The sequence below is a fragment of the Rattus norvegicus genome, chromosome 1 (assembly GCF_021556685.1).
Source record: "Rattus norvegicus strain SHRSP/BbbUtx chromosome 1, alternate assembly SHRSP_T2T, whole genome shotgun sequence".
In the NCBI taxonomy this organism is placed as follows: domain Eukaryota; kingdom Metazoa; phylum Chordata; class Mammalia; order Rodentia; family Muridae; genus Rattus; species Rattus norvegicus.
This window is the reverse complement of record NC_141534.1, coordinates 240,611,368-240,636,555: the sequence shown is the minus strand read 5'-3', so window position 1 is coordinate 240,636,555 and position 25,188 is coordinate 240,611,368. Positions and strand designations below refer to the sequence as shown.

The 25,188-nt window shown below is 38.9% G+C and overlaps 1 protein-coding gene across 5 annotated transcripts in view; it reads right to left on the bottom strand.

The window, feature by feature from the left end:
* Uhrf2 (ubiquitin like with PHD and ring finger domains 2) overlaps positions 1 to 25,188 on the bottom strand; it is a 62,994-nt gene that overhangs the window by 9,366 nt on the left and 28,440 nt on the right. For 4 of the 5 annotated variants that reach the window (XR_015627137.1, NM_001107585.1, XM_087564023.1 and 1 more), the window contains 7 exon segments: positions 12,619 to 12,837; positions 10,570 to 10,679; positions 9,496 to 9,682; positions 7,572 to 7,695; positions 7,216 to 7,323; positions 5,572 to 5,676; positions 2,473 to 2,579 (listed from right to left, as the gene is read on the bottom strand). Coding sequence is in view for 4 of the 5 variants with exons in the window: in NM_001107585.1 (NP_001101055.1) it covers positions 2,473 to 2,579; positions 5,572 to 5,676; positions 7,216 to 7,323; positions 7,572 to 7,695; positions 9,496 to 9,682; positions 10,570 to 10,679; positions 12,619 to 12,837 (960 nt within the window). In the remaining variant the exon portion in view is untranslated. 5 annotated transcript variants of the gene reach the window in all.

Below are 25,188 nucleotides of genomic sequence, written 5' to 3'. Positions count from 1 at the left end.
ATTTTAAAAATTACTAGTGTAATAATGTGTGCTTATAATTCTAGTGCTGTTACGTGGAATTATGTGGCTCCCTGGGGTTTGACCATCAGCCAACCTAGCCTACTTGGTGATTTTCATCCAGGCCAGTAAGAGACACACACACAAATACATATGCACATTAATTATAAAGTCAGATATGATATAAAATCTCTTTTTGGGTACATTTCTTTTTTATAGACTGTGACTGACCTAACAAGGAATCTCTTAAACAATCACCTTCTTAAAGTAAATGGGGTATAACATTTCTAACTGTGCACAAAATTCAGCTTGTTAAAGTTACCTTTTACCTAAAGGGGAAATATTTTAAAACACCAAGAGGTAGGATAAAATATAGCCATCATGGCCCACAACCCTCTGATGTCCTTGTCTGACTTCCTCAAGCACAAGGCACACACATGGTTGAAAAAGGATGCAGGAAAAACATCCATACATATCAAATAAGTCTTTAGACATTAAAATATAGCCCTCTAACTAGGATTATGTATCTTTTATCACCCATGTTTTTAAAGAATGGAATAACTACTACCTTCACATCACTGAATGACATGCTCTCAAGTTCACGGGCACCATTAATCATGATTACTGCCGTCACTAAATAGAACTGTCAACTTAAGTTTTGGCTTCGTGAGGTCACAGACTTCTGAAAACTATGAAAGGAGTCTGAAGGACGAAACAAGCCAAAAGACAGGCAATGCAGCTTTTTCTCTCTGTCTCTGTCACTCCAGCACCAGTGGCCTCTGAGGGCACTGACAGAAAAGACAGCTGAGACACCTTCATGTCCACTTCACTTTCTGAAGGGGAGGAGCTGCTAAGAAATGGACATTGCTCAGAAGCAAGAAGGCGTCACACTTCCTCTTGGCAGAGAGGCAAGAATGAACCGTACCACAGACTACATGGTAAAGAGTGTGTGTGAGACCAAGCTGATGGCCTTCTACTTAGGTTTTCATGGTCATCAGATAACACAGTTCTTTTTTTTTTTTTTTCCTTTTCTTTTTTTTCGGAGCTGGGGACTGAACCCAGGGCCTTGTGCTTGCTAGGCAAACGCTCTACCACTGAGCCAAATCCCCAACCCCGATAACACAGTTCTTTAAGGTGTAAAACTGCAAGGTATACACACACAGCTCTGTGCCTAGAGTAACCAACTGGATGGCTGGGTCTACAAGACAAGTGAAATCTAAGTGGCTTTCAGTCCACTTCATTTTCATACCCTCCTTTTCACCACAAACATTTTGTTGTTGCCGAATATTTTCTAAGGAGTTTGTAACATTACTTATTGGACTACACAAAATGTAAAAGGGATACAATATATCTATTCTAAATGTGCGTAGTTAGGAAAGAAATTTCAGTAAACTAAAATAGTCTTATCACAGAAAAATATAATTTTCATACTTGATAACTTAAAAAGCCATTGCTATTTAAGATGCATATTCACTGACAAAAACTGGTCAGGCTATTTCTAAGTTCTAAGGTCATTTCTCTTAAAGAACTGCCTTCTTTGTACGACAAGGATAGCAAGAGACTGTACTTCTACCCGGGGAATGGGGTATCGCCAGGAAATCTGACTTGTCTTCTCTGCTAGTTCAGTAAAATAATCCTATTGTCAGAAATAATATACAAGATATGAAAACAAGAGTCTGCATAACCGGGTATGTAATAAAGTTTTGAAATAATACTGGTATATATTTTTTGACATGGTAATAAGAAATTAAAGTGACTATTTAAGATTTAGTGCTTAGTACTAAGTGGGGAAAAAATAATCATTTTCACTCAATGCTAAACTGCTCCTTATAGGACATAAAATCTTAACTTTTATATAGTTCACAAGATCTCACTATGACAAGTTATAAAGTCATTTTGCTATCTGGGGCTTAAGTCCTTTATTGTTTACATTGGTATGAATTTATAAAATAATGTATCTGGAAATTAAATTTTATATTCTATGGTAATAAGAATGTCTCTGTTAAGTCAGTGTGAGGTTGGTCTTTTGTAATGTATTGGGGCAATTAAGTTCGAAAGAGTACTTTTATAATTTGGAAGTTAATTTATAATACAATTTTTAAAGTGCACGGAGTAGAGACTGCTATTTCACTTACCGTTCACATAAGGCCACTTCACATTAGTGAGTCAGCTCTAAACAAACTTGTCATGCAGAAGCTAATGTGCTGAGGGACGCAGCCTTCAGTTGTGACTTAGAGTGCACTAACCATGTCACCCTATCTTCAATTCCACTTAAACCATAAGATTCCTTTCCTTCGAAGTGGCAACAGGCTTCCAACGTACAGCAGTTATCAAGTAACAATACAAAAAGTAAACAATGGAATGTTAATTTCATCTAACTCCTAGTTAGAGATTCTTCCCTAGAGCTTAAATAACAAGTTCTAAGCTAGGATCAAGTCTGAGGTAACCTCCAGATTGCAGGCTTTAGAACAGCACCTGTTCATGTTTGTCAGTGTCTGGTCAGCCGACGGTGCACCAATTCTTTTATTACCAGCAAGATTTTTACCACCGCTTCCAGTATATGTGAACTCATCACCTCGGTCCTACAGGGAAAGATTTTTACAGTAAGATACTTAAACCTGAGTATAATTTACCAATTCTCACTTTAGAGTCAGAGCACCAGGTTAAAATGTTATTGACATGTTTCTCAAAGCATTTGCCAAAATAAAGCAGACCTAACCATGTATGCAGTATACCTCAAGTCTCATCACTCGATCTAAAGATTGTGCTTCCAGTTATTGTTTACAATGTCTCCAAACGCAGTTATTCTCATGCTATGACGTGTCCAAGTAACCCACAGCATTTTACAAGGACTCACGGAGTGGAATCTTTTAATTCCACAGTAACTGACACAGCCACACTAGCTTGCAGTCTCTTTATGGACAGTATGACTTTCATACACATTTCACTATGGGATTCTTAGCTCTTGTTTACACAATATAGAATTTTTCTGATACTCAAAATTTGACACGGAAATTAAATACTTTATATAAAGTAAATTTACCTAGAAGTTTCACTGTACAGTTCTAATTGCAAACTAAGTTTTCCATATTCCATATTTTGATATTATCTATGGTACACTAAGGTTAAAAAAATAAGCATTGCTACTATTAAAAAGAATCTGGAAAATAAACTGGGAATTAAATGCAGTGCTGGCCTCTATTCACTGTGACAAACACACCCGAAGGAGTTGCAAAAGCAGCAGGATCACTTCTGGGGCTGCTACAAACGTACACAGGCATAAGTAAATCTTAACTGACTTGAAACAAGATAACTCAAGAAAACACCAGGACATAATTTACCGATACTAGCTGGTTAATGATTTGGGTTTCTAAACTATACTTTATTTATTTATATTTTAATTAATTTACTTGATGATGGGGCATACACATGCCACAACCCACGTATAGAGGTCAGAGGACAACTCTCAGGAGTCAGCTGTTTCCCTCTGCTAGTGAGTCCTGGAAATCCAATCAGGATGCCAGATTTGATGGTGAGTGCCTCTACCCACTGGCCCAGCATTCTTTTTAAATGTTGAAATCACTACATTTTCTACTAAATTCTTATTTCTTTGAAGGTTGCTTGTTCCCATTCCTTGGATTACAGCCTAACTAAACTTGTGTCCTAAGTGTTTTTATGAGGCAGGCATGGTGGTGTACACTATAACCCCAGCACTCTCAAAGGCTAAGAGTTCAGGTACGGGACCAACTTGGGCTACACCATGAGGAATGCTGTCTATGAATGAATGAACAAATTAATAAATGAATGAATGAATTAGTGTTTCTATTAGCCCTCAAACCTTCAATTCACATTTGATAATCAAACATTTAAGGTCACTGTTTTTTAAAAAGGAGTTAAATTTAATCTCTAGTGTGTATTCCATTTGAAGGAACTCTAATAAACGTACACAATAATGATTCAAAGCACCTACTCCTGTGTCTGTCTGTCTCATGTACTTCTCTCTTTTCTTTCTTTCCTTCCTTCCCTCCCTCATTCCTTTTCTTCCTTTTTTTCTGTCTTTTGTTTGTTTTGAGACACAGCTCAGGCTGGTTTCAAACTTATTGTGTAGTTGAAGATAACCTTGACCTCCCAGTCCTTCTTCCCCCACCTCCCAAGTGCTGGGATAATAGGCCCGTGCCACCATGCCCTACTAAAACATTCCCTTACTTGATGAGAAACAGCCTTTACACCATATCTGAATTGACTCCAGAATACTCAAAATCAAAATAACCAAGTTTTCAAGTTATAATCCTAGCAGTGCCATAAACAAAGAGTAGTGAGATCTGACAGAACAGGCATGATCTACCCTAGACAGAACAGAACAGGCATGGGCTATGCTAAACGGAATAGGCATGGTCTAACCTGAAAAGAACAGGCATGGTCCAACCTAAACAGTGCTTTAAATGTTAAAGGAAAAATAATTTTGAATGTTTTTCAAGTAGCAAACAACCAAATTATGATTAAAATTCTATAGCATACCAGTAACACATTTGGACTTCAATCATTGTGCTAACAAAAGCTTTCTATCATCACAGAGGAAAAATGATCGGCCTGGGGGGCGCTGGAGAGATGGCTCAGTGGTTCAGAGCACTGACTGCTCTTCTAGAGGTCATGAGTTCAAATCCCAGAAACCACATGGTGGCTCACAACCATCTGTGATGAGATCTGATGCCTTCTTCTGGTGTGTCTGAAGACAGTTACAATGTACTTATATATAAAATAAATAAATAAATCCTAAAAAATAAAGATCAGCCTGACTTGTGTTTTGTACTCCATGAAGGTTATGTTGCTGCTGCTGCCTAAGAGGAGATGCCATACAAAGATGCTATACCTGCCAAGGACATGCAGCTCTGCTACTACCAAGGAAAGAAAGAAGAGAGAAGTACACAAGACAGAATTCTCCATAACCCCAGGCTGGTATTAAACCGGTACACATGTGTATGCTGGGCCTGCATGTAGCCTGAGTTACATTCCTAATCTACCATTCTCTAGCCTCTATTCTCCCCCACAAGCTGCTAACAAGATACAAAGATAGACGGTTGTACTAACTCCTGCCATCAACCAATCCCACAGACCAGGATCTTCATCTCAGATTCCCCAGCTAATGATTAGACCAGGGCTGTCTGGATACATTTTAATTTATCCCACAACACTCTCCACTGTGCCTGTAAAACACACATAGTATAAGTACGACACGAAGTCATACTTCCTGATATAAGCACTATATGTAATTGTGGACTGCAGCTTTATCCACATCACTTTTAATGCTACTGTGAAACCACCTACTGGAAAATAGGCTTAACTTAAAAGAAAATTCCAGAGAATATATTTTCATATTAGCTATCAACTGTATAAGCTAAACTATCATATGTAAAAATCAGACACTGCTAAATCTTATAGCTTAAATAGAACCAATCACTTCAACAAAACTAGACTAAAAAAGAGACAGTAATATGTGATGTACTTTGGGCATAGCAGTAGCACAGTTAGAATGATCAAGACAGTCCTAAAGAATAAAGTCATAACATTACTTACAACTTCGTCTTCGAATCCTCCAGCCAGCACAAGAGAATAAGCCCCGTCATTGCTGCGACCATGGATTCCACCAACATGAGGCCTATGAACCCCGGCTTCACTCACCTAAAGGTAAAAGGAGCAGGTGAAGTATATTCTGTACACATGAAACTGTGAAAAATAAGTATAATTAAGAGAACGGAGTCAGACCCACAAAACGCTTTCGTATGCATTATTAAACTTTAAAGTCCAATCACGTTTTATCCAGAGCTCACTTTTTCAGTTTAATTTTCCCAAATAAAACCCTGAAAGTGCTGAGTATTTTCCCTCCAGTTCTAGCCCTTGACCTTGCTTTGAGACCTGCACACTGATAAACCCTTCTGCACTGCCTTATTTTGTTCCTTTCAAATCCATCCTATCATAAACAGAATGATCTTTTAATCTGCTTATTTCTGGCAAGCAGCCCTGACTGGCATCCTATTCACCATGTGGATCAGGCTGACCGGAACTTAAGTCACTCTTTCCCTTTTGCCTTCCAAGTGCTGGGGTCACAGGCATGGGCACCATGCAGGGCACAGAATGGTCTTTATACAGATCATTTTTGACTGGGCTGAGGAGATGGCCAGTGTTTTTGTATGTATAGTGGCCTACCTGTAATTCCTGCTTTAGAAGGTAGACAGGGAATCCCTGGAGCAAGATGGCTAGCAAGACTAGTAGCATAGGCAAGCCCTAGGTTTCACTAGAAAACAGTAACTCTTGGTATTGTAAAACTGGTTAAAAAGCCTGTGGTTGGAGAGGTCAAAGGTCCTATCGGAGAAGCTGCTGTTGACTTGCTTCATAGATACAATGTACTCACCAAACTGCCTTCTAAATACTATGTCTGCAGACTACTGCTGCCGTTGGCTTTTCCCTGCACACTCCTAATGGCCAAGGTACTGAGAATAAGTGACTGTTAAATGTCTGTCGTAAGTGGGACATCTGCATAACCCACTCCAAGACTCTGGGAACAGTGCCAGAGAAGGGGCATAAAGAACAGGAGAGCCAGAAGACATGGGGAAAGGCAAAGAATTTCAGTACTGCAGTAACTGGCACCAAGTGGCTCAGTATCTCAGAATTTACTCAAGAAAAGTCTCAGAGAAAATGTTTAAAAGGAAGTCCAAAGCTTAATGACAACAGATTAAGAATTTACCATATAACTTAAAATTATGTCTAATATTAATTTTCCTGAGAAGTTGGGCAATAGTGGTTCACTCCTTTAATCACAGCACTAGGGAGGCAGAGGCAGGCCGTTCTGAGTTCAAGGCCAGCCTGGTCTACAAAGTGAATTCCAGACCCACCAGGACTATACACAGAGAAACCCTGTCTAGAAAAAAATAACAACAACAAAAAAAAAATTCCCGAGAAAACTTACCAATAATACCATGTAGCACAGAACCATATAGCAAAGAGAGAGCAAAGATAACAGATGTGTCCCTCTGAGGGTGTGCTTCTGTCTGCTCATGTCTGGGGAAAGATACTCATTCCAAAGAAGATCTTTTATTCTAACACATGAATGGTGTATGCTACTTAGTTGGGACCCATTTAAAATGAAAATCAAAAGTAAACATCACTTGAATTTCAATTATGCGGGTCATGCCCTTCCGACTAAGCCAATTCAAAGCATACCTGAACTCTGAATCTCCAAGTTGACCCCACAGGAATACCAGGGATAGGTCCATAGTGATTGGATGGGACAATAGTACATTCTTTTGTACGACCAACACAAGCCATGCCCTGCAAGTCACCAAAGAAGCTGTTTGAGAAATCAATTATGTACAATGGTGCCGCCAAGATTTCCAATTCCCATAAAGTGTGAATGAAATAGTTAGTAAATCAAAGTGTTATTTACACAATTATCACTGATACTAACAATTACATTGTTTAATCTTCCATACTACCACTACCAATACAGAAACACTATTTACTATCGACCGTTAACAGGAGGAGGAGGAGGAGGAGGAGGAGAGGAGGCTCGCTCTCACCCTGCCCCAGTCTCTCCGGCTCTCCGTACTGGCTGAGGGCATCTTCGCCTTCTTCTTACTCAGCTTGAGTTTCTCCCCAGCCTTTACCACCTCGCTGGAGTCAGTTTTACAGGAAGGACAATACCTTAAAGGAATAAAAAAAAAGACAAAGACCATTTGGTAACTAAGACCACTGATAGGAAAATGGCTACATCAGGACAAGTATTAAGATAGACTGGGTTAGATTATAGAGTACCAACTGTCACTAACATCTTAACTTTTCAAAAATTTCACAGGCTAAAAACACAGTAAAGAAAATTCTTGTTTTCCTTCTAAAGTACTTAAAGATCTTGTATTATACACATTGAAATTCAATTCAAAAGCCTAAAGTGTGTATAGGAGGGACATAATGCTTAAATCTTATTACCAACTCTAAGTAAAGTTTCCCCGCTACCAAGAAGGCTAACCTGAGATCAGTCCTCAGGACCCACGTGGTGGAAGGAGAGAAATGATTTCCTCACGTTTTCTCTAAACTTCATACTTACACCGCATTACATCAACACACAATAAATAATTGAAATGCAATATAACTGGATATATGTGAGTGTGTATGTGTAAATGGTACAGCTTTTTGGCAGAGCTATGAGCAAAGCCCCGGGTTCAAGTCTCAGCATCACCAAGTGTAGTCCACCATAGTAAATACACAAGACAGCATCTCTAGATCTGCCTTAGTTTTCTGTACTTGTCTGTCCTTGCTCATAAGCTGCTTTAAGACTTTCTAAAACCTTGTCTACAGGATGAAATAGGGTTATTCTCTTATCAAAAACTGGGAAACTTATAAGCATACCAACAAAAATACAATTCACTGCGAAATTCATCTTAAATCTGTATCTTTTCTTTCATTAAAGAATATGTCTATGCCTACCTAGTCACTCCTATTATGAGAGTTAGCTGCACTATTGGGGAAAAATATTTTAGTTCCCTCAACTTGAAAAACAGTATGTCTGAAAAGTCACCAAATATACTAAATCTTTTTCCTACTATACACACTTCCTCCAAAACAAGAAATAAGTATGCGATATGAGACTTCAGAGGAAACAGTCACTAGCCATGTGATCATCCAAGTCAGTGTAGGAGGAAACAGAAAGGAGTCATAGCCCTTTTCCATTTTGTTATTTTAATTTTTAAAAGTGGGATATGTGTGTGTGTGTGTGTGTGTGTGTGTGTGTGTGTGTGTGTGTGTGTGTGTGTGTATGTTGTGTACATGCATGGCACACAGGGAGATCAGAACACAACTTAAGAGAGTTGGTTCTCTCCTACTGTGTGGGTCCCAGGGACTGAACTCAGGTCATCCCTGACATCTTTATCCACTTAACTATGTCACCAGCCCCCTCCCTTCTTCCTTATACCCCTGTAGTTTCTGTAGTAACACAGCCATTACATTTTCAATGAGCCTACAAAAAGACTACAGGAAAGAAGAGCTGTCTGTTCTTCACTTGAGACTAGCTAGCCACTTCGGAGGCAGGGGATGGCCCTGCAGAAACAGCTCAGTTGCTAAGAGCACACACCGCTCTGTCAGAAGGCCAGAGTTTGACTCCTAGTACTCTCATCGCAAGGCCCTCAACTGCCCAGAACTCCAACTCCAAGGAATCCTATATACATGTGCATAATTTTAAAAAATACTTTAAAAGATCCCTTAATGTGATTATTTAAAAGTTTATTATAGGGGTTGGGGATTTAGCTCAGTGGTAGAGCGCTTGCCTAGCAAGCACAAGGCCCTGGGTTCAATCCCCAGCTCCGAAAAAAAGAAAAAGGAAGGAAGGAAGGAAGGAAGGAAGGAAGGACAGATGGATGGACAGATGGACAAAAAATCCACTCTTTGAAGATCCATTTTGATTATTTGCAGAAAAACAAAGCAGAGGACGACAGCGCCCTGGTGAAATACCAGTACTCCTCTTCCGGGACCTTATCCAAAGGCGGGCTCAGGCAGTAAATGTGATAGGCCATATTGCACTCGTCACACAGAAGCTGCATGTTGGGATCCCGCTTCTCTCCACACTTATGACAAGAACACATGTGGCATGTCTTATCTGGGTCTCCACCACACAGGTCACATTCAGGGTCATTTTTCCCTATAAAGAACAACGAAATGTTACTTTTTATATCTACTAGTCACAGTGCTCCTAACCACTAAGCCATCTCTCCAGCTATTTACATAAAGTCCACTGAAGCAGTATACAACTTTTGTAAACGGAAAAAATAAACAGGTGCCACAAAATCATCTAGGGTGAAGCTTTATTATACCCGTCTCAGGACTAGAGAGATGGCTTGGTAGGTAAAGGCACTGCTGCCAAGCCTGGTGACCTCGCTCAATGCCTATAACCCACACGGTGTGAGGAGAGAGTGGTGCGTGCGTACACACACACACACACACACACACACACACACACACACACCCTAAAAAGAAAGATGAGAAAGAACAAATGCTTCACGCCAGATTTATGAAATGGGCCCATGAGTATACGTGTGTGTATATGTGCGCGCGCACGTGCTGATAGTAATAAACACAGGGATAGTGATATTGTTGCCCCAAATTGCATTACACACATATTGATGTTAAGGATTGGAAAAGGACATAGAAAAATTGTTGGCAGAAACAAAAAGAGGGCCAATTCAGGCTCAGCAGGCAAAAGCACTTGTCACCAAGTCTGACAACCTGAGTTCAAATCCCAGGAACCACACGGTAGAAGAGATTTCCCAATGTAGTCCTCTGGCATCAAGTTAGTATACACTGGGACACATGTATATAAATAATTTTTTAAAAATATATTTTTTAAAAAGAACATACATGGAGAAGCACTTGAAAGACTATTTTACAAACAATAGCTTACTATTCACTTATCCTAGAAAGTGAATTTGTATAGTCTATTTCATAACTATTCAAAAGTTTTCAATGGTCAATAAAACTAAATTTGATCGCATAGCACCTCGAGTCTAAGTCTAAGAGAAAAACTCATACTTAAAAACTTTCCATCTGCAAAGGAAAGAGGATGGGCTCCAGGCTTCTCAATCTTGAAGATTTCGTCTACGAACATTACTCGGCAGTCATTTAATGTTCCTTCAGAACCCCTGCTTAAAAAGAGGAAGAAACATTAGCTTCTATAAACAACATTTAAATTAGGTGAAAATAATAACTCATTGTAGAAATCGACTATATTTTTCTCACTTATAAATTGATTGAGCTTATAGCTATTACAATTACTCTGGTCTACTGTTTTCAGTAGCAGTTAATCCTCAAAGTCAGATAAAACTTCAGAGTAATAATCAGAAACAGAAAATTCAGAAACTTTATTACTTAGATTATCTGGTAAAAAAAATAGTTGTCTTATATATTTAGCATAAAGACTAGAAAATGCATCCTATTAATTAAAATAAAATTCAAACATATTTCTAATACTTCTAGACAAAAACAAGATGGCCTCTTACTAGGTATCTTCTCAAATATGAAGCCACATTTACTTTAATCTATATTCATTTGCATATTCTTCCATTTCCCATTGTGACTGTGAACTTGTTCCTCCCTTTAAAAGCTACTATCATCAACTGTGTGAATGTATGTGGTCTGTGCGAGGTCCTCGCCTGAACACAGGCGTGTGCAGGAGCCAGGTGCCGGGACTGCCCTGTGGGCTGTGACCAGCCTGACCTGGGTCTTTCACAAGAGCAACAGCTCTTACCCCCTGTGCTACTTCTCCAGCCATGTTAATCTTTGTAAAGCATAGCTTTTGCTTGGTATTTAGAAAACATTTGAAACACATGGATTTAAGAGTTTTATATATTTGCTTTTGGCTCTTATAAATTTCCTATTAAAAATTTACTATCAAATATAACACAGAAACAGCACAGGTACCTGTAACTCAAGCAGCTGTGAGGTAGGGACCTTTCGTTATCATCAGTCACGACAGCAGACAGCTGTCATGCTACCTTAGAAGTAACCCCTCTTCACGTCTTCTCAAAGCTAACTTAATTTTCTTAAATCGTATTGCTTGTCTGACTCCCTAAGCATATAGGAAATTCCACTGTACATTAAGTCTATAATGTATAAATTTCATACTATCTCTTCCTTCCTTGCAATTTGCCTAAGAACATAAGTCACTTGTCCAAAAGCTTCTCAGTCTTGGGTTTTGACATTTGTATTTCCAGGGAATGGTGATACTTAACTGAAGTTAAAATTAAAGACGCCCTATTAGATTCTAACACTCCACACGTGTACAGGAGCCCACAGAGGCCAGAGGTGGGCAGATTCCCTAGAACTGGAGTTACGGTTACAGTGATTATGAGATGCCCATGTGGTGTAGAGAACCAAACACACGTAGAGCTGCAACCCTTTAGTACAGTTCCTCATGTTGTGATGACCACCAACCATAAAATCATCATCATCATCATCATCATCATCATCATCATCATCATCATCATCATAATAGATGATGATAAAACACTCACTAGCTATCACTTGAGGAAAGTCCTGAGACGTCCCAGGCTAGAGGACAAGGGTGAAGCTATCACCTACAGTGTTACATTAATATGTTAGCTTTGTGTGTCACTGTTCAATACATTAATATGTTAGCTTTGTGTGTCACTGTTTCATACATTAATATGTTAGCTTTGTGTGTCACTGTTTCATACATTAATGATAGCTTTGTGTGTCACTGTTTCATACATTAATGATAGCTTTGTGTGTCACTGTTTCATACATTAATGATAGCTTTGTGTGTCACTGTTCAATACATTAATGTTAGCTTTGTGTGTCACTGTTTCCTCTCTAAGAACTCAACGAAGCACAGATTTCTCTAGTAAGATGCTTTTATATCAGATTCTCCAAAAATTATCTTTGACCTTAGAGATGAAGATATATTCAGTTGTAATAAAAATTCTCAGAGTTTATAAAAATATTCCCCTCTAGGATGAAAATTCCTCTCTCACCCCATCTTCTTTAATGAGAATTATGTCCCTATCTGAGAATCACACTCCTAATTGAGTAGGTAAATAGCGTTAGTGACAAGAACCTTACCCCAGGAAAACTTTCACACGAACTTCCTTTTTGGTCCTGGATATTGTCTTCAATGTGGTAATTTCGGCATCATACCAAAATCCTCTTTTGCCTGGATTTTCTACATTGTAATTAACCATTACCACATCACCGACATTTAGTTCGTTCCATTTTAAAATGGTCCGTGCTCGTGGTCGAAGTTCCTTAGCATTCATTTCTAGTGTACCACTCTCTGGATATCTGAAGGACAGGAAAAACCCACACAACAGAGCTTAGGATTATTTCCACAGAAGACTGAATTTGTATGCACTGCATACATAGATCTGATTTACAGAACTGAAGGAAAAATAGAGTTCCCACTGGTGGAGGCAGCACATGCTGGTAAGATGTGCTGAAGAGGTGTGGGGAGGAGAACTAGAGTCAGCCTAGATCACCTGTATTCACATGTACATACACATAAACAGGTAGTAACATCTTTTATTACTGGGTATATTTCTCACTTGTACTGCAACTCACAGGTGAACACGAATGAACTCTCTCCCCCACAGCCCTACACAGGTACTTTCACGGCTTACAGTGTTAGGCAAGTACATTCCATGTTCTGTACACATCATTCTACAGAACTGTGATCTTCCCAGACGCATTGTTCAGTGTGTGTCTGAGCATATGTGACTATGTACCCTGCGGGCTGAGGCCACCACATCGCCTGGAGCTGAAGTGAAGGCAATTCTGACTATTCACAGTGTGGGTGCTGGAAGCCAGACTCAGAGTCTTTGTAAAAGCAGGAAGTGCTCTTAATGCTGAGCCACAGCCCCAGAGCCTGGGGTTTGTTGTTTGTTTCTCTTTATGTAATGAATTTATTCTGCCAAATATTGCTGTTATAATATCCTAAATGAGAATGTGGTTTTGATGATATGTAGTAATGATTTTAACTAACATAGTAATCCTTGCTTCATACTTAAGAATTATTTCAATAGGGGCTAGGGAGATGGCTCATCAGTAAAGGAAGTGGAGGACCTGGGTTCAATGTCCAGTGCCCACATGGCAGCTCACGACCATCTGTAACTCTAGTCCCATGGGATCCCACACCTTCTTCTGGCGTCTGCAGGTACCTAGTGTACACATGGGGCAGGGGCATACGTGGGACTAGAGAGGTGGTTCAGCTGCAAAGGACACTTACTGCTCTATTAAAGCACTTGCTGCCAGGACCAGAGTTCAGGTCCCAGCACCCACACGGCCCTTCACAACTGCCTTTAACTCCAGTCCCAAGGAACCTGACTGACACCCTCTTCTGAGAATGTGGGCACAAGGTGCACACGTGGTGCACAGACGTATAAGGTGCAAGCAAAATGCCCAAACACATGAAATAAAAATAAATGTAAAAAGATGTTAATCATCATCACCATCATTTTAGCAGGCCTAGATGTCAGCTTCTCCCACACTTAGAGCTAGTTCAAGTTTCATGATTTACTTAATTTATGAACAAAGCTAGCATGTCCCAACAGGTTCCATTTCCCCAGGCAAATATTCTTGATAAAACTATTGTTCTTCAATGTAGTAGTGCTCCCTAATAATGCTTAAGACCAAAAACCAAACCAAACACTCAACAGAACCTTGGCCTTAATTCCTTAAGGATTTGTTTTAAAGGTGATGGGGTCAGTGCACATTTTTAATTCGTCTTGAGAAGGCAGAGGCAGGTACATCAAGGCAAGATCAAGGACAGCATGGTTTACAGAGGAAGTTCCAAGATAGCCAAGGGTAGACATAGAAATTGTCTAGAAAAGAAACAAAAAAACAAAAACAACAATACAAGAAAAGAAAAAGACTGATTTTAGGCCCAACTTGTTGACATCATCCAGCCAAAGACAGCAAGCAAACACTACATTGGCCTCTAAAAAAATAGGACCTACTGCCTTTGTGTATTATTAGTTATAAAGAAGTAATGAGCACCTGTTTCCACATCTAAACTATTCAATAACTGAGGTGAGCCACACTGCTATGGCCCTTCAAAGTGTGGAGTACAAACCAGGCTATCACCACATATACAGACTAACTAACTGAAAATCACGTTCTCGGGCTGCACTTCAGGCCCAATAATGGAATTCTGGAAATAAGACTCAACATTGAACTTTCACAAATCCTTTCAGTCAAGTTAACTTCATGCTATAGGAATACAAACATATTCGTTATAAGCTTGGGAATCAGCAGCATTAATAAGGCAGAAACTACCAGAAGAAAACTGACCCTTAGCCAAGTACGAGTACCATGTTCAGGATCAAGCTGGTTTGAAACTAGAAGCTGCTCCAGCACCTGGTCCTGGATCTTCGGAATCAAACAAGGGCCATGTAAGCCCATGACTCTCACAACATATCTAACTCACCATCAATGAGAACCAACACTGTGAACTCTGTAATCACCCATTTCAATCAAGTCTCTACACTTCAGTTAACTGGGTAAAGGAAATTCCAATATTGGCAAGGGGCCTCAGAGTCATTTAGCCATTTATCCTCAGTGCCAGTCCCTTTGGCAACACTTCCAAATAATTAGCCTCTGCTCAGACAGTAAAGGATGGAAGGAAAGCCTTATCCTGACACAGATCTGATAGAGGGCCGGAGATAAGTGTTTTCAACTTATTTAGGTAATGCCACCCCACAAGACTTCTATTTTACATAGACATGAAGCATGAATGAATTCTAAACACTGACAAATTATTGCTATTAAGATCATTAGGTTTTGTGATTATACTTAATGTGTTAAGAGTTTTTAAGCCCATCCATAATCCAAGTAATTCATTAACATCCAGAACTCATTAGAACACAGCTATCTATGGCTATGATCTTCAGCCAAAATATTAATAATAAAAAAAGACTGACCAGAAAAAACTAGACACACTAAATTCAAGCTTTGAGGGTTCTGTTCCACAGAGACATGCTTCCTCCAACCAAAGTGTAACATGCGAAACACATTTTACCTTGTCAGCATATTAAAGTGTACAGTCACGAAAGGCTGGCCATATAGGTATTCATACACAGTACATACCAAAATTCCAGACCCCCCAAAGCAGATATTCAACCCAAGTTATACTAAAAAGATTCCCCTAAAACCTAAATATCCAGATATCAGCCAAAGCCAGCTATATAAACAGACCCTTTAAAGGAAGGCAGTCTAAGATCAGATGTTAGCTCTTTCTTAGAAATGCTAAAAAGAAACATTTTACCTACTTGTGGGCTTATGTTCTGGGAAGCAGGCATTAAGATGAAGGTTGACAGTTATAAAGATATGGCAAAGGATCTTAACTAGGTGACAAAGGCCCTCAGCCCATGATGACGGCCAACTGTGCTGAAAGGTGAGGTGGGGGTATAGGACTCAGCTGTCTATGTACAGAAATTAACCAGAATGCCTCACTGGACAGAAACTGACAAGCAAGCCCAACAAGTCTTGCTGTGTTTGGTTTTGGTCAGAAAGAGTTATGACCTTGGCTCAAATGCTGTGCTTATCAGCTAACTCAACTTCCTGAAGCTGATGGTAGAATTTTCTTGGACCTCTGAACAGCATACCCACCAGGGATAGATACTAAAGCCGCATATAAAGCCATTTACTCCTCAAATGGTTTAAACTCTGTGACTCCCTTCAAAATAACCCTCTGATAATTAAGTATGCAGGTCTAAACGGCCTATGAGTTGACAGTGATTGAAGTTAAACTATTATGCTGTTCTCTCAACTTGCCAACCTGTTTACAGATTTAACAAAATCAAAAGTACAAGTTAAAAATCTAAACATAAAAGCCTCTCCACATTTTTTAACTTCCCCATTCTATCTGCAGAAAATTCATGCTGAAATTCAAGGCTTATAACAAGCCGTCTTCTGCTCCAGCCCACCACACCTGACTTGTAAGTATTTCCCAGAGGCAACTGCTTTTAGTTCTTAGCTAATTTTTTGTAGGAGGTAAAGAGGAACATGCAAAATGACAAAAACAAAATCAAACCCAGGGCTTTAGGCACAGGCATGCTAGGCAAGCAATCTACCACTGAGTCTTTTCCTCTTCAGAGTTCGTTCCTCTCATTACACTTGACAATAGAGTAACATGCCTACTCAAGGCCATTTTCTGCTTCTTCCACTGTTCCTCTTCAAGATCACAGAAACACGTCCTGTCACCCTGTACTGTTACATGAAATTGTTAATACTTTACCACAACACTCACCTGGTAAAATAACAAGTTTTCACTGAGACAGCCTGTGTGACCTTTAGGATGTATGAGTTATAACACTAAAGAATATTTGGAAGTATGCTCAGCTCATTAAGTAAAAGATCTGCTTTTATAGAATTAAAGCTCTTTAAAAGCCCTATTTTCTGGGTAGAGTGGTTTTGCCAGTGTGTATGTATGAGGACCGTGTGCAAACAGAGGCTGAAAGAGAGAAAGTGTGGCTGGAACCAGCGCCTGCATGGTTGTGAGCCACCATGTGCATGCTGGGCATCTACCCTAGGCAAGGGCAGTTTAGTGCTCTGACAAAATAAAAACATTTATTGTATGTACAATAATGTATATAATTCTACCCCAAAACAGGAAAACATTTATTTTACCAAATGCACATGAAACGTACTCCATCATAAACCTTGTGTTGGACAACAAACATTTTAATAAATTTCAAATAAAATCATATAATCTTTTCTAACCTCAATGAAACAAAACCAGAAATGGATAACAGAATAAAACTGAAAAGAATGCACAGATCTGTAGAATGTAAATAACATGCTTTCTTACTTTGAGAACTTCGAATAACGTTTTTGATCATATTCACTCCAACTGCTACCTAATTCCATCCCCACACCTCCAACTTCACGTCCTTTTTTTCTTTTCTTTTTCAAATAACATATCTAGTAGAATTTATGCTGCCCATATATTCACAGATATCGGGCCATCCACTGAAATGTGGTCCTCCAACAAGGGGCCAACCTTTAATAAAACTGACTCTCCCTTATCCAGAAGCCCTCAAGGGTTCATAGATGCTTAGTGTGCACGTCTCATGAACCCCTTCCCCTACATGCTAGGATGCTAGAATGTTGACTGGGTTGGTCATGTGAAGGCTTCACATATGCTATAAATTCTCCAGCCTAAGGGCTCTCATTAACCATTATATAATGAAACCACTACATTTGAAATCAATTTTGATTGTGCTATGTCTCTTCTTAAAAATCCATGGAATATGAATTTTTTTAGAGGCAAATACATTAGTCTATCTTGCATCACTGAAACAAAACAACCGAGGCTGCATACCTTTATAAGAGAAGAAGGGTTTTGTTTGTTTGAAATTATTTCTAGTTTGTGTTCTGGTGATTCACAATCCTAAACCAGGTGGGCCCACTGATTCCCCTCTGGTAAGTGGAGTTAGCATATGAAGTATTCCAGTGTGGGTGCATGTATGGAAGGAAGTGAGTCTATCCTGAAATATATAGTCAAAAGACCAAGGGCAGTTCTGCAATTGAGCTAAAGACGTAAAAGTAGGTTCTATCTTTAAAGATATCAAAATAGCTCTCACTCCATCACAGTAGATAAGTTTCAACCACAGGTTCCCCTAGGTAACACACTTAAGCTACATTCAAATTATCAGTAGGGCCAAAATTCCATAGAGTTAACGACAAATATACTCAACTTGAAATTTTGCCCTCAGTGCTCTTAAAATATCAAGTAAAATATCCATACGTCGCTAGACTTTTAATTATATCAGAATTTGATAAAGCCTATTCAAGTATAAGCAATTACTAATATAATCTTCCCTTTCCCGTGAAGCTTAAAGTACGGCTGAAGTTACTACAGAACGGTGCAGGTGGCCACGTCTTCCAGCATTTCACAGAGGAAAACTTCCGACTATACCAGATATTCTTTGGAAGATGAAGCTTGAACAACTTCTAAAACAAAGCTTAAAGTAGTCATAAGAAGCTGGAGCGTAGATGAAGGTCACCTTCTTTCCTACTGTACCCAGAGTCCAGTCTCTATTCCTACAGGAGGAAGAATCTAAGTACTGTTTCTCAGAACCTGGAAGTCAAGGCATTACTCCACAGATCCAAGCTAGAACATCCTGGACTTGATCCCACTTTGGTGAGACTTAGATTCTCAATAAGGCTTAAATTAAGTCAAAAGCTTAAGTTTTCCCAATAAAGGTTGCATTGCCCCAAATGTAATAAAATTCTTCAAATGCAGAAATACAATGTTTCCAAAACATTGCTTCCTGGAAGAAATATGTTTAAATAAGGACACCATTAATCTGTAGGCATGTTCTAGTTTAGAAAATCTTTAATGTCAAGCTGCATGCAAAAAGAAAACATTTCATATTCTAACAGAAAATGTTATGACATCCTAAGACACCTAAAATGTAGAGCTTACAAACAGGTTACGCAGAACTGCTTATATGGGGGTTTACAAATTCTATGAAAATCTCATTTCCAAACACATTAGCAATGATGTTTTTGTAAATGCAGAAACACAACCGGGGTTAAAAATATCTAAGCCTAAAATATAGCACTTTAAAAATACTTACCAAAGTAACCTGAGTTTACTCAACAGTTTTAAAAGGCAGGGTGTTCCACTGTTAGGTATTTTTTTCAATGTTATAAGAAAAAGGAACACATCTCAAGTAGATGTTCACAGGAAGAAATTAAATCAGAAAAGCTTAAGTTTAAAACAAGCAAATCTTATACACAATATTAAACTACCCCAAGTTCTCCTTTTTATACCCATAAACGTGTGTTCTCATCTCTCATCAGAGAAGCATCTTCTGGCACATGGTGATCAATACAGAGACTCACAGCTGTTGAGAGTGGTAAAGAGCTAGACTGTCCCACCACCCAGTTCTAAATGGATGTCCCTACCAAAACCTCATCCCAAGGCACAGGGATCATCACAGAAGAGAGGATGGAAAGATGATAGCCAAGAGCTACAGTAAAAGACACCCACAGCAAACAGTATATGCGGACTGAACACGATAGGCCCATCACACACACAACTAAACTCAGAGCAGCTGTGAATGCTCATGTAACACTCTCATGAGATCAAGCCGGCGAAGAGCCCAGCGGTGGATACATGGGGGACATGAAGTCCCACCCTTGAATGAGGACTACTGGCAACTGATGGATGCTGGGAGAGAAAAGGAATTTTTTCTTTAGGGATGTACCCCTGACCCCCGAGAAGCTATTTATTCTCCAGCAGATGATTCTAGACCAATGCATATATAGGCAGCACTGGGCTCAGAGCTTTTGGGGGGTGGGGACGACACATAAAGTTAGGAGGGAAATGTGGCCAAGTAGGAAAAAAGTTGAATGGAATGAAATGGAATGTGGATTGTATCAAGACACATGCATGTACAGGAGTTTCAATTAATTAAAAATCTTACTAATAAACTAAAGATTGCAACTCAAACAAAATACTCAGTTTATTGCATAATATAATATATATATTGTTCCTTATATTATTTAATAGGCTTTGGGATCTCTATTTGAAGAACAGACTTCCGTGTTTTCCTCAGGTTACCTAGTACAGGTACGAGGAAGGAGCACCTCAGGAATATGTATCCTAAATAACTCATTTGGATAAAATCTACAATTATTTCTGACCACCTTGCAAAACACACTCATGTAAAGAAATGATACATATTTAAAAAGTCAAACCCAACTCATATGTGTAAAGCTTCTTTTTGAGAACAAAGTTCTCACAACTCAAGGCAATAATGATGTCACATGTACAACTAATGTCTCAGAACCTTGTAATCCATAGAACACTAGAAAAATAGACTTGGCAATCTTTGGTTAACACATTAGTCACAAACAAGAAATAGGACAATTAGTCACTGCAGCAAGACTGACTCTACTCAAGATCAACATGACAGACATTACTTAAAAACGTTTCTATCAAAATCTAGAAATCATTATATTTGACAAGATTGAATTTTTAAAAAGATCACAACACATCAATATTCTCAAAACACCCCACATTTTGCTACTTTATAGAAAAGTTACTTCCATCAAAAAGCATTAATGGTTTATTCTCAATTGCCTCTCTAGATTCTATTTGCAGTAGTCCTAACTAAGACTACTCAAAGACATGCACCACAGGCTAAGAATAGCTTCAAATACAGTAACAGTGACAGCAATTACAAGCACCACTTCAATTCCTCTTAACATGCTTACAGTTAACCTCCAACACTAATTCATCCAATCCTTCTTACCCATAGCATGTTTGCCTTAAGTCAAGGCCCATATCTGTCATACCAGGACTCATGAGGCTTGAGCAGTGGACCTCTAAGTTCCCAAAACACACGGGCTACAGTGACAGACCCTCTACTGACTGCAACATTTCTATGGATCCAAGTGTCCAACCCCCAATTTCAATATGACCACTTACATATTATGAAAAAATCTCAACACAAAAGCAACATGACATATATACATATGATATATTTTATATCCATTACCATGTCCCACAAACAAAAGAATGCCTGATGTCAATTATTTTGGCAAACAGATATGAGACATTAAACATTATTCTAAAGATAAAGAACTTGAAACCTCGGTGTGATACATGTTTATAACCCCAGCACTTGGGGGACAGATTGGGAATGTTAAGTCTGTCTCAGCTACAAAGCAAGTTCAAGGCCAGCCTGAGCTATATGAGACCCTAACTCAATAAAACAGGCTGAAGACATCAATCAGTGGTTAAGAGCACTCTCTCTTCTTCCAGAGGACCAAAGTTCAGTTTCCAGCACCCCTTTTGGGTGGGTCACAACTACCTCTAACTCCAACTGCAGAGGATCTGACCTTCTGACCTTTGGAAAACTCTTTGGCTCTGGAGCCATACAATTTCATGAATGGAACCTTTGAAAAATTATGCAATGGAGTTGGTTTCCTCAGGAGTTCATGTAACTACCACTATGCTATAAATTATGTGAGTATCCATGTAAGAAATTATCTTAGAGTTTGGTACATAAATTTTAACATTATCAAAGGATGGAGAAAGAGTTCAGGTGGTAAAGTGTTTGCCATACAAACATGAGAACATAAATTCAGGCCCCAGTACGCATGAAAAAATTGGGTATGATGGTTCACAGTTGTAATCCCAACACCAGGGAAGCAGAAACTAGGAGATCCCTGGGGCTCAATGGCCAGCCAGTCTACCCTAAATGGTGAGCTCAAAGCCAGTAAGAAATCCTGTCTCAAAGGAGGTGCATGGTGTTTTTAAGGATGATACCCAAGGTTGGCCTCTGAACCAGCCCCAGGTACCCCATACACATAAACATTCACATGTATTTAAAAAAAAAGACTTGCCATTATCTAACAAGGAATGGAAGGTTTGCAAGCCTAGAGTTCCAGCAACCACATGCAGAGACAGGATGCCTCCCAAGAAGGAGTTTGAAGCCAGTTCAGGATACATAATGAGCAGAGTGACTTCCAGATAGGGTTAGAGATATACTGACCCTCTACCTCTCCAACCCACAAAGGGGACACCATGAGACTATATTCTATCCCACACATATTACTTATTAAAAACAGAGAAAAATGGCTGTCCTCAGAATTCTCTCCCCTTAGTGTTACAGGTATCATCAGTCTCTGAGGACCTCTACTTACCCAAGATTACTGTCCCAGCTTTGTAATTACCTGTTAGATGACCTTTAAAATGTCATTTGAATTTTTTAACATCTTGGCTATTTAAAGGATATATGACAGGAATAAATAATATTCAGGATGCCATAAAACTAAATGGGGATAATCTTACCAAAATGAAATAAGGAAAAACCTGTTCATTTCCTTTTCTTTAACACTTAATGATTTGAAATTGCTTATATTCCTTTGACATATCATTACTTTTAATCCTTCTCCATTTTACTTTCTTTGTATAACACCATCAAGAGAGTTTGTTTTCAGGGTTGAAGACAGAGTTCAGTTGGTAGAGTTGTTGTCTAAAGGATACGAAGTCTTGTATTTGATTCACAGTACTACATAAACCAGCATGGCAGCATGTCTCTTAGTCAGGACTTTTCCTAGCCCTCATGTTTCCCTAGGACTCAGGATTTTACTGTGAAGAAGGGAGACAACTTTCCTCACAGGTAAATTGTGTACGGCCTCTAAGGTGTTTTTAAAAACACCTTAAGAATTCATTAAAATCTAAATCTCCAGATAATAAATTTCTCTTCAAATACCATGTTAGTAAGATTCTAATAAATTAAGAGGTAATATTAGAGGGGAGGTAAAAAACAACTACTTTTGTGTCAGACACTTTGTTAACCACAGATCCACTTTATTTACATTAGCTGCCATAAGACGTAAATCATTAATAATGGCCTAACCCATGCTATAATACTGACAAGCTACACATTCTTCACAAGAAGCCTTTAGCAATTGAGCCTATATTCATCGAGGAATTTTCAAGATATATATTATATTATATATATAAACATCAGAAAAATATAACATCTTAAAAACATGTCAACATTAACTTTTACACGAACACATTTTCTCTCTCTAAAACACACACACAAACACACACACAAACACACACACACACACACACACACACACACACACACACACACACACACCCCTTTGAGTTTTAAAAATAGAGTCTCTATATTGCCCTGGCTGTCTTAGCACTTACTATGTAGACCAAGCGAGTCTTGAACTCAGAGATCCACCTGCCTCTGCCTCCCAAGTGCTGGGATCAAAGGCGTGTGCTACCACATCTGGCATGTATCTATAATTTGATAGAGAAAGTGTCAATGACTCCTAGTTCAAGATTTCTTGGTTCGTTTTTAAAATCTTTCTATCTTTAAAAGAAAATCTGGAACATTTATCATTTTCATATAGATTAAAAACTGTCATCTCTGCTGTAAGTAGAAAGGAATTGATGCAAAAAATGCCTATGTATCTTGATCTGATTCTCAAGTCATTCTGTTCCCCAATGAGTTTCCCTTCTCAGACTGAGAATTCATATGGTTTAAAAATATGTTAGATATGATTTTTATTATAAAATAGCTTTTCAAAGGGCTAGGGGTTTACTTAGAGCAGTTGCCTAGTTTGCTATATCCCTGAGTTCAAACCCCAATCTCCAACTCCTGGGGAGTGAGGAGTCGTTCATCCAGGTACTGCTACCCTAACACTCTGGAAACTGTCTGGAGAATCACAAATCCAGGAGTTTGAAGACTGCCTCAAAAGTAATTACTAATTGATTAAAATGAAAGCAACTTTTGAGCAATTCCATTTTAAAGTGATAAGCACAGGCTATTAAGCTATTGCACTTAACCAATCTACACTGCACCACTTTGAAGTTAAAAACGCAATTAAAAGCTTAATGTAATAAACAAAAACACCAGTCACTGAAGAAACTGTAGTGATAGTATCAGACATAGGATGGTTAATAGCATATTTACAACATCCTATGTGCTCTGAAGATAAAAATTATAGTGAAGACTAAAGTCATTTACTAACTAAATGACTAATTTTACTAATTTTCTTTACAACATATCTTCTGTATGTATCCCAGTCTAGAGCTGAAAAACCGACCACGGTTTATTCAACCACCATGTCTCAAGTCAAACTATTCTTTCTCTTCAAAGATGTGAAGTTTGGGTATTTCTGTATTATTGTATAGGACCTCCTAGATGGAGCTTTTACAGGAAGAGCTTATCATAATTCAAGTTCTCCAAGTTAAAGATGTGGTTCTCCACTGTTCTTCACGACAGTCTTGCATTTAGGTTCTACTCTGTATATACAACTAGTCATGTAGGTGCTGTTTTAAGACACTGGAGCTGGAAGACAATATTCCCCACAGGGAACATCCAGTCCAGTACAATTACTGTCATCATCCTCTTGACAGCCATGTTGCCTCCTATTGCCTCCCTTGAATCTTGCAAGCCAGCAAAAATGATTTAGTACAGCTTGTATAGTGGTACAAGTCAGTACCCCTAGGTACTCTGGAGGCTGAAAAAAAGGACTGTATTAGACCAGAAATTTGGCCTAACTGAGCAACAAAGAAGGACCCTATTTATTTTCCTTTGCTTCATTGGTTATGTTCTGTTTATTTTAGAAGTAGGATCTTGAAGCCATGGTGGCACATGCCTTTAATATCATCAGCACTCGGGAGGCAGAAGCAGGCAGATCTCTGTGAATTCAAGGGCAGGCTGGTCTACAAATCGAGTCCAGGACAGGCAAGGCTATTATATAGAGAAATGCTATCCCAGAAAACAAAACAAAATAAATAAAAATAAAATAAAATAAGGACTTGATTTGTGGCTCAGGGTGACCCTAAACCCATGCTTTCCGAGTACTGACATTCATGTGTGCTCCCATAGCCGGCTGACTAAATGGAAAGAAAAGTGGGGAGGGGATAAGTAAATTTGTGCCACTCCTCTACCACAATTCGTTTCAATGCATTCTCCACCAAAGACAGACTTGTCTGGTGATGTATTAAAGTCAACAGGTAGTTAATCTACTTTAAAATTCATTCTTCGGGGTTGGGGATTTAGCTCAGTGGTAGAGCGCTTACCTAGGAAGCACAAGGCCCTGGGTTCGGTCCCCAGCTCCGAAAAAAAGAACCAAAAAAAAAAA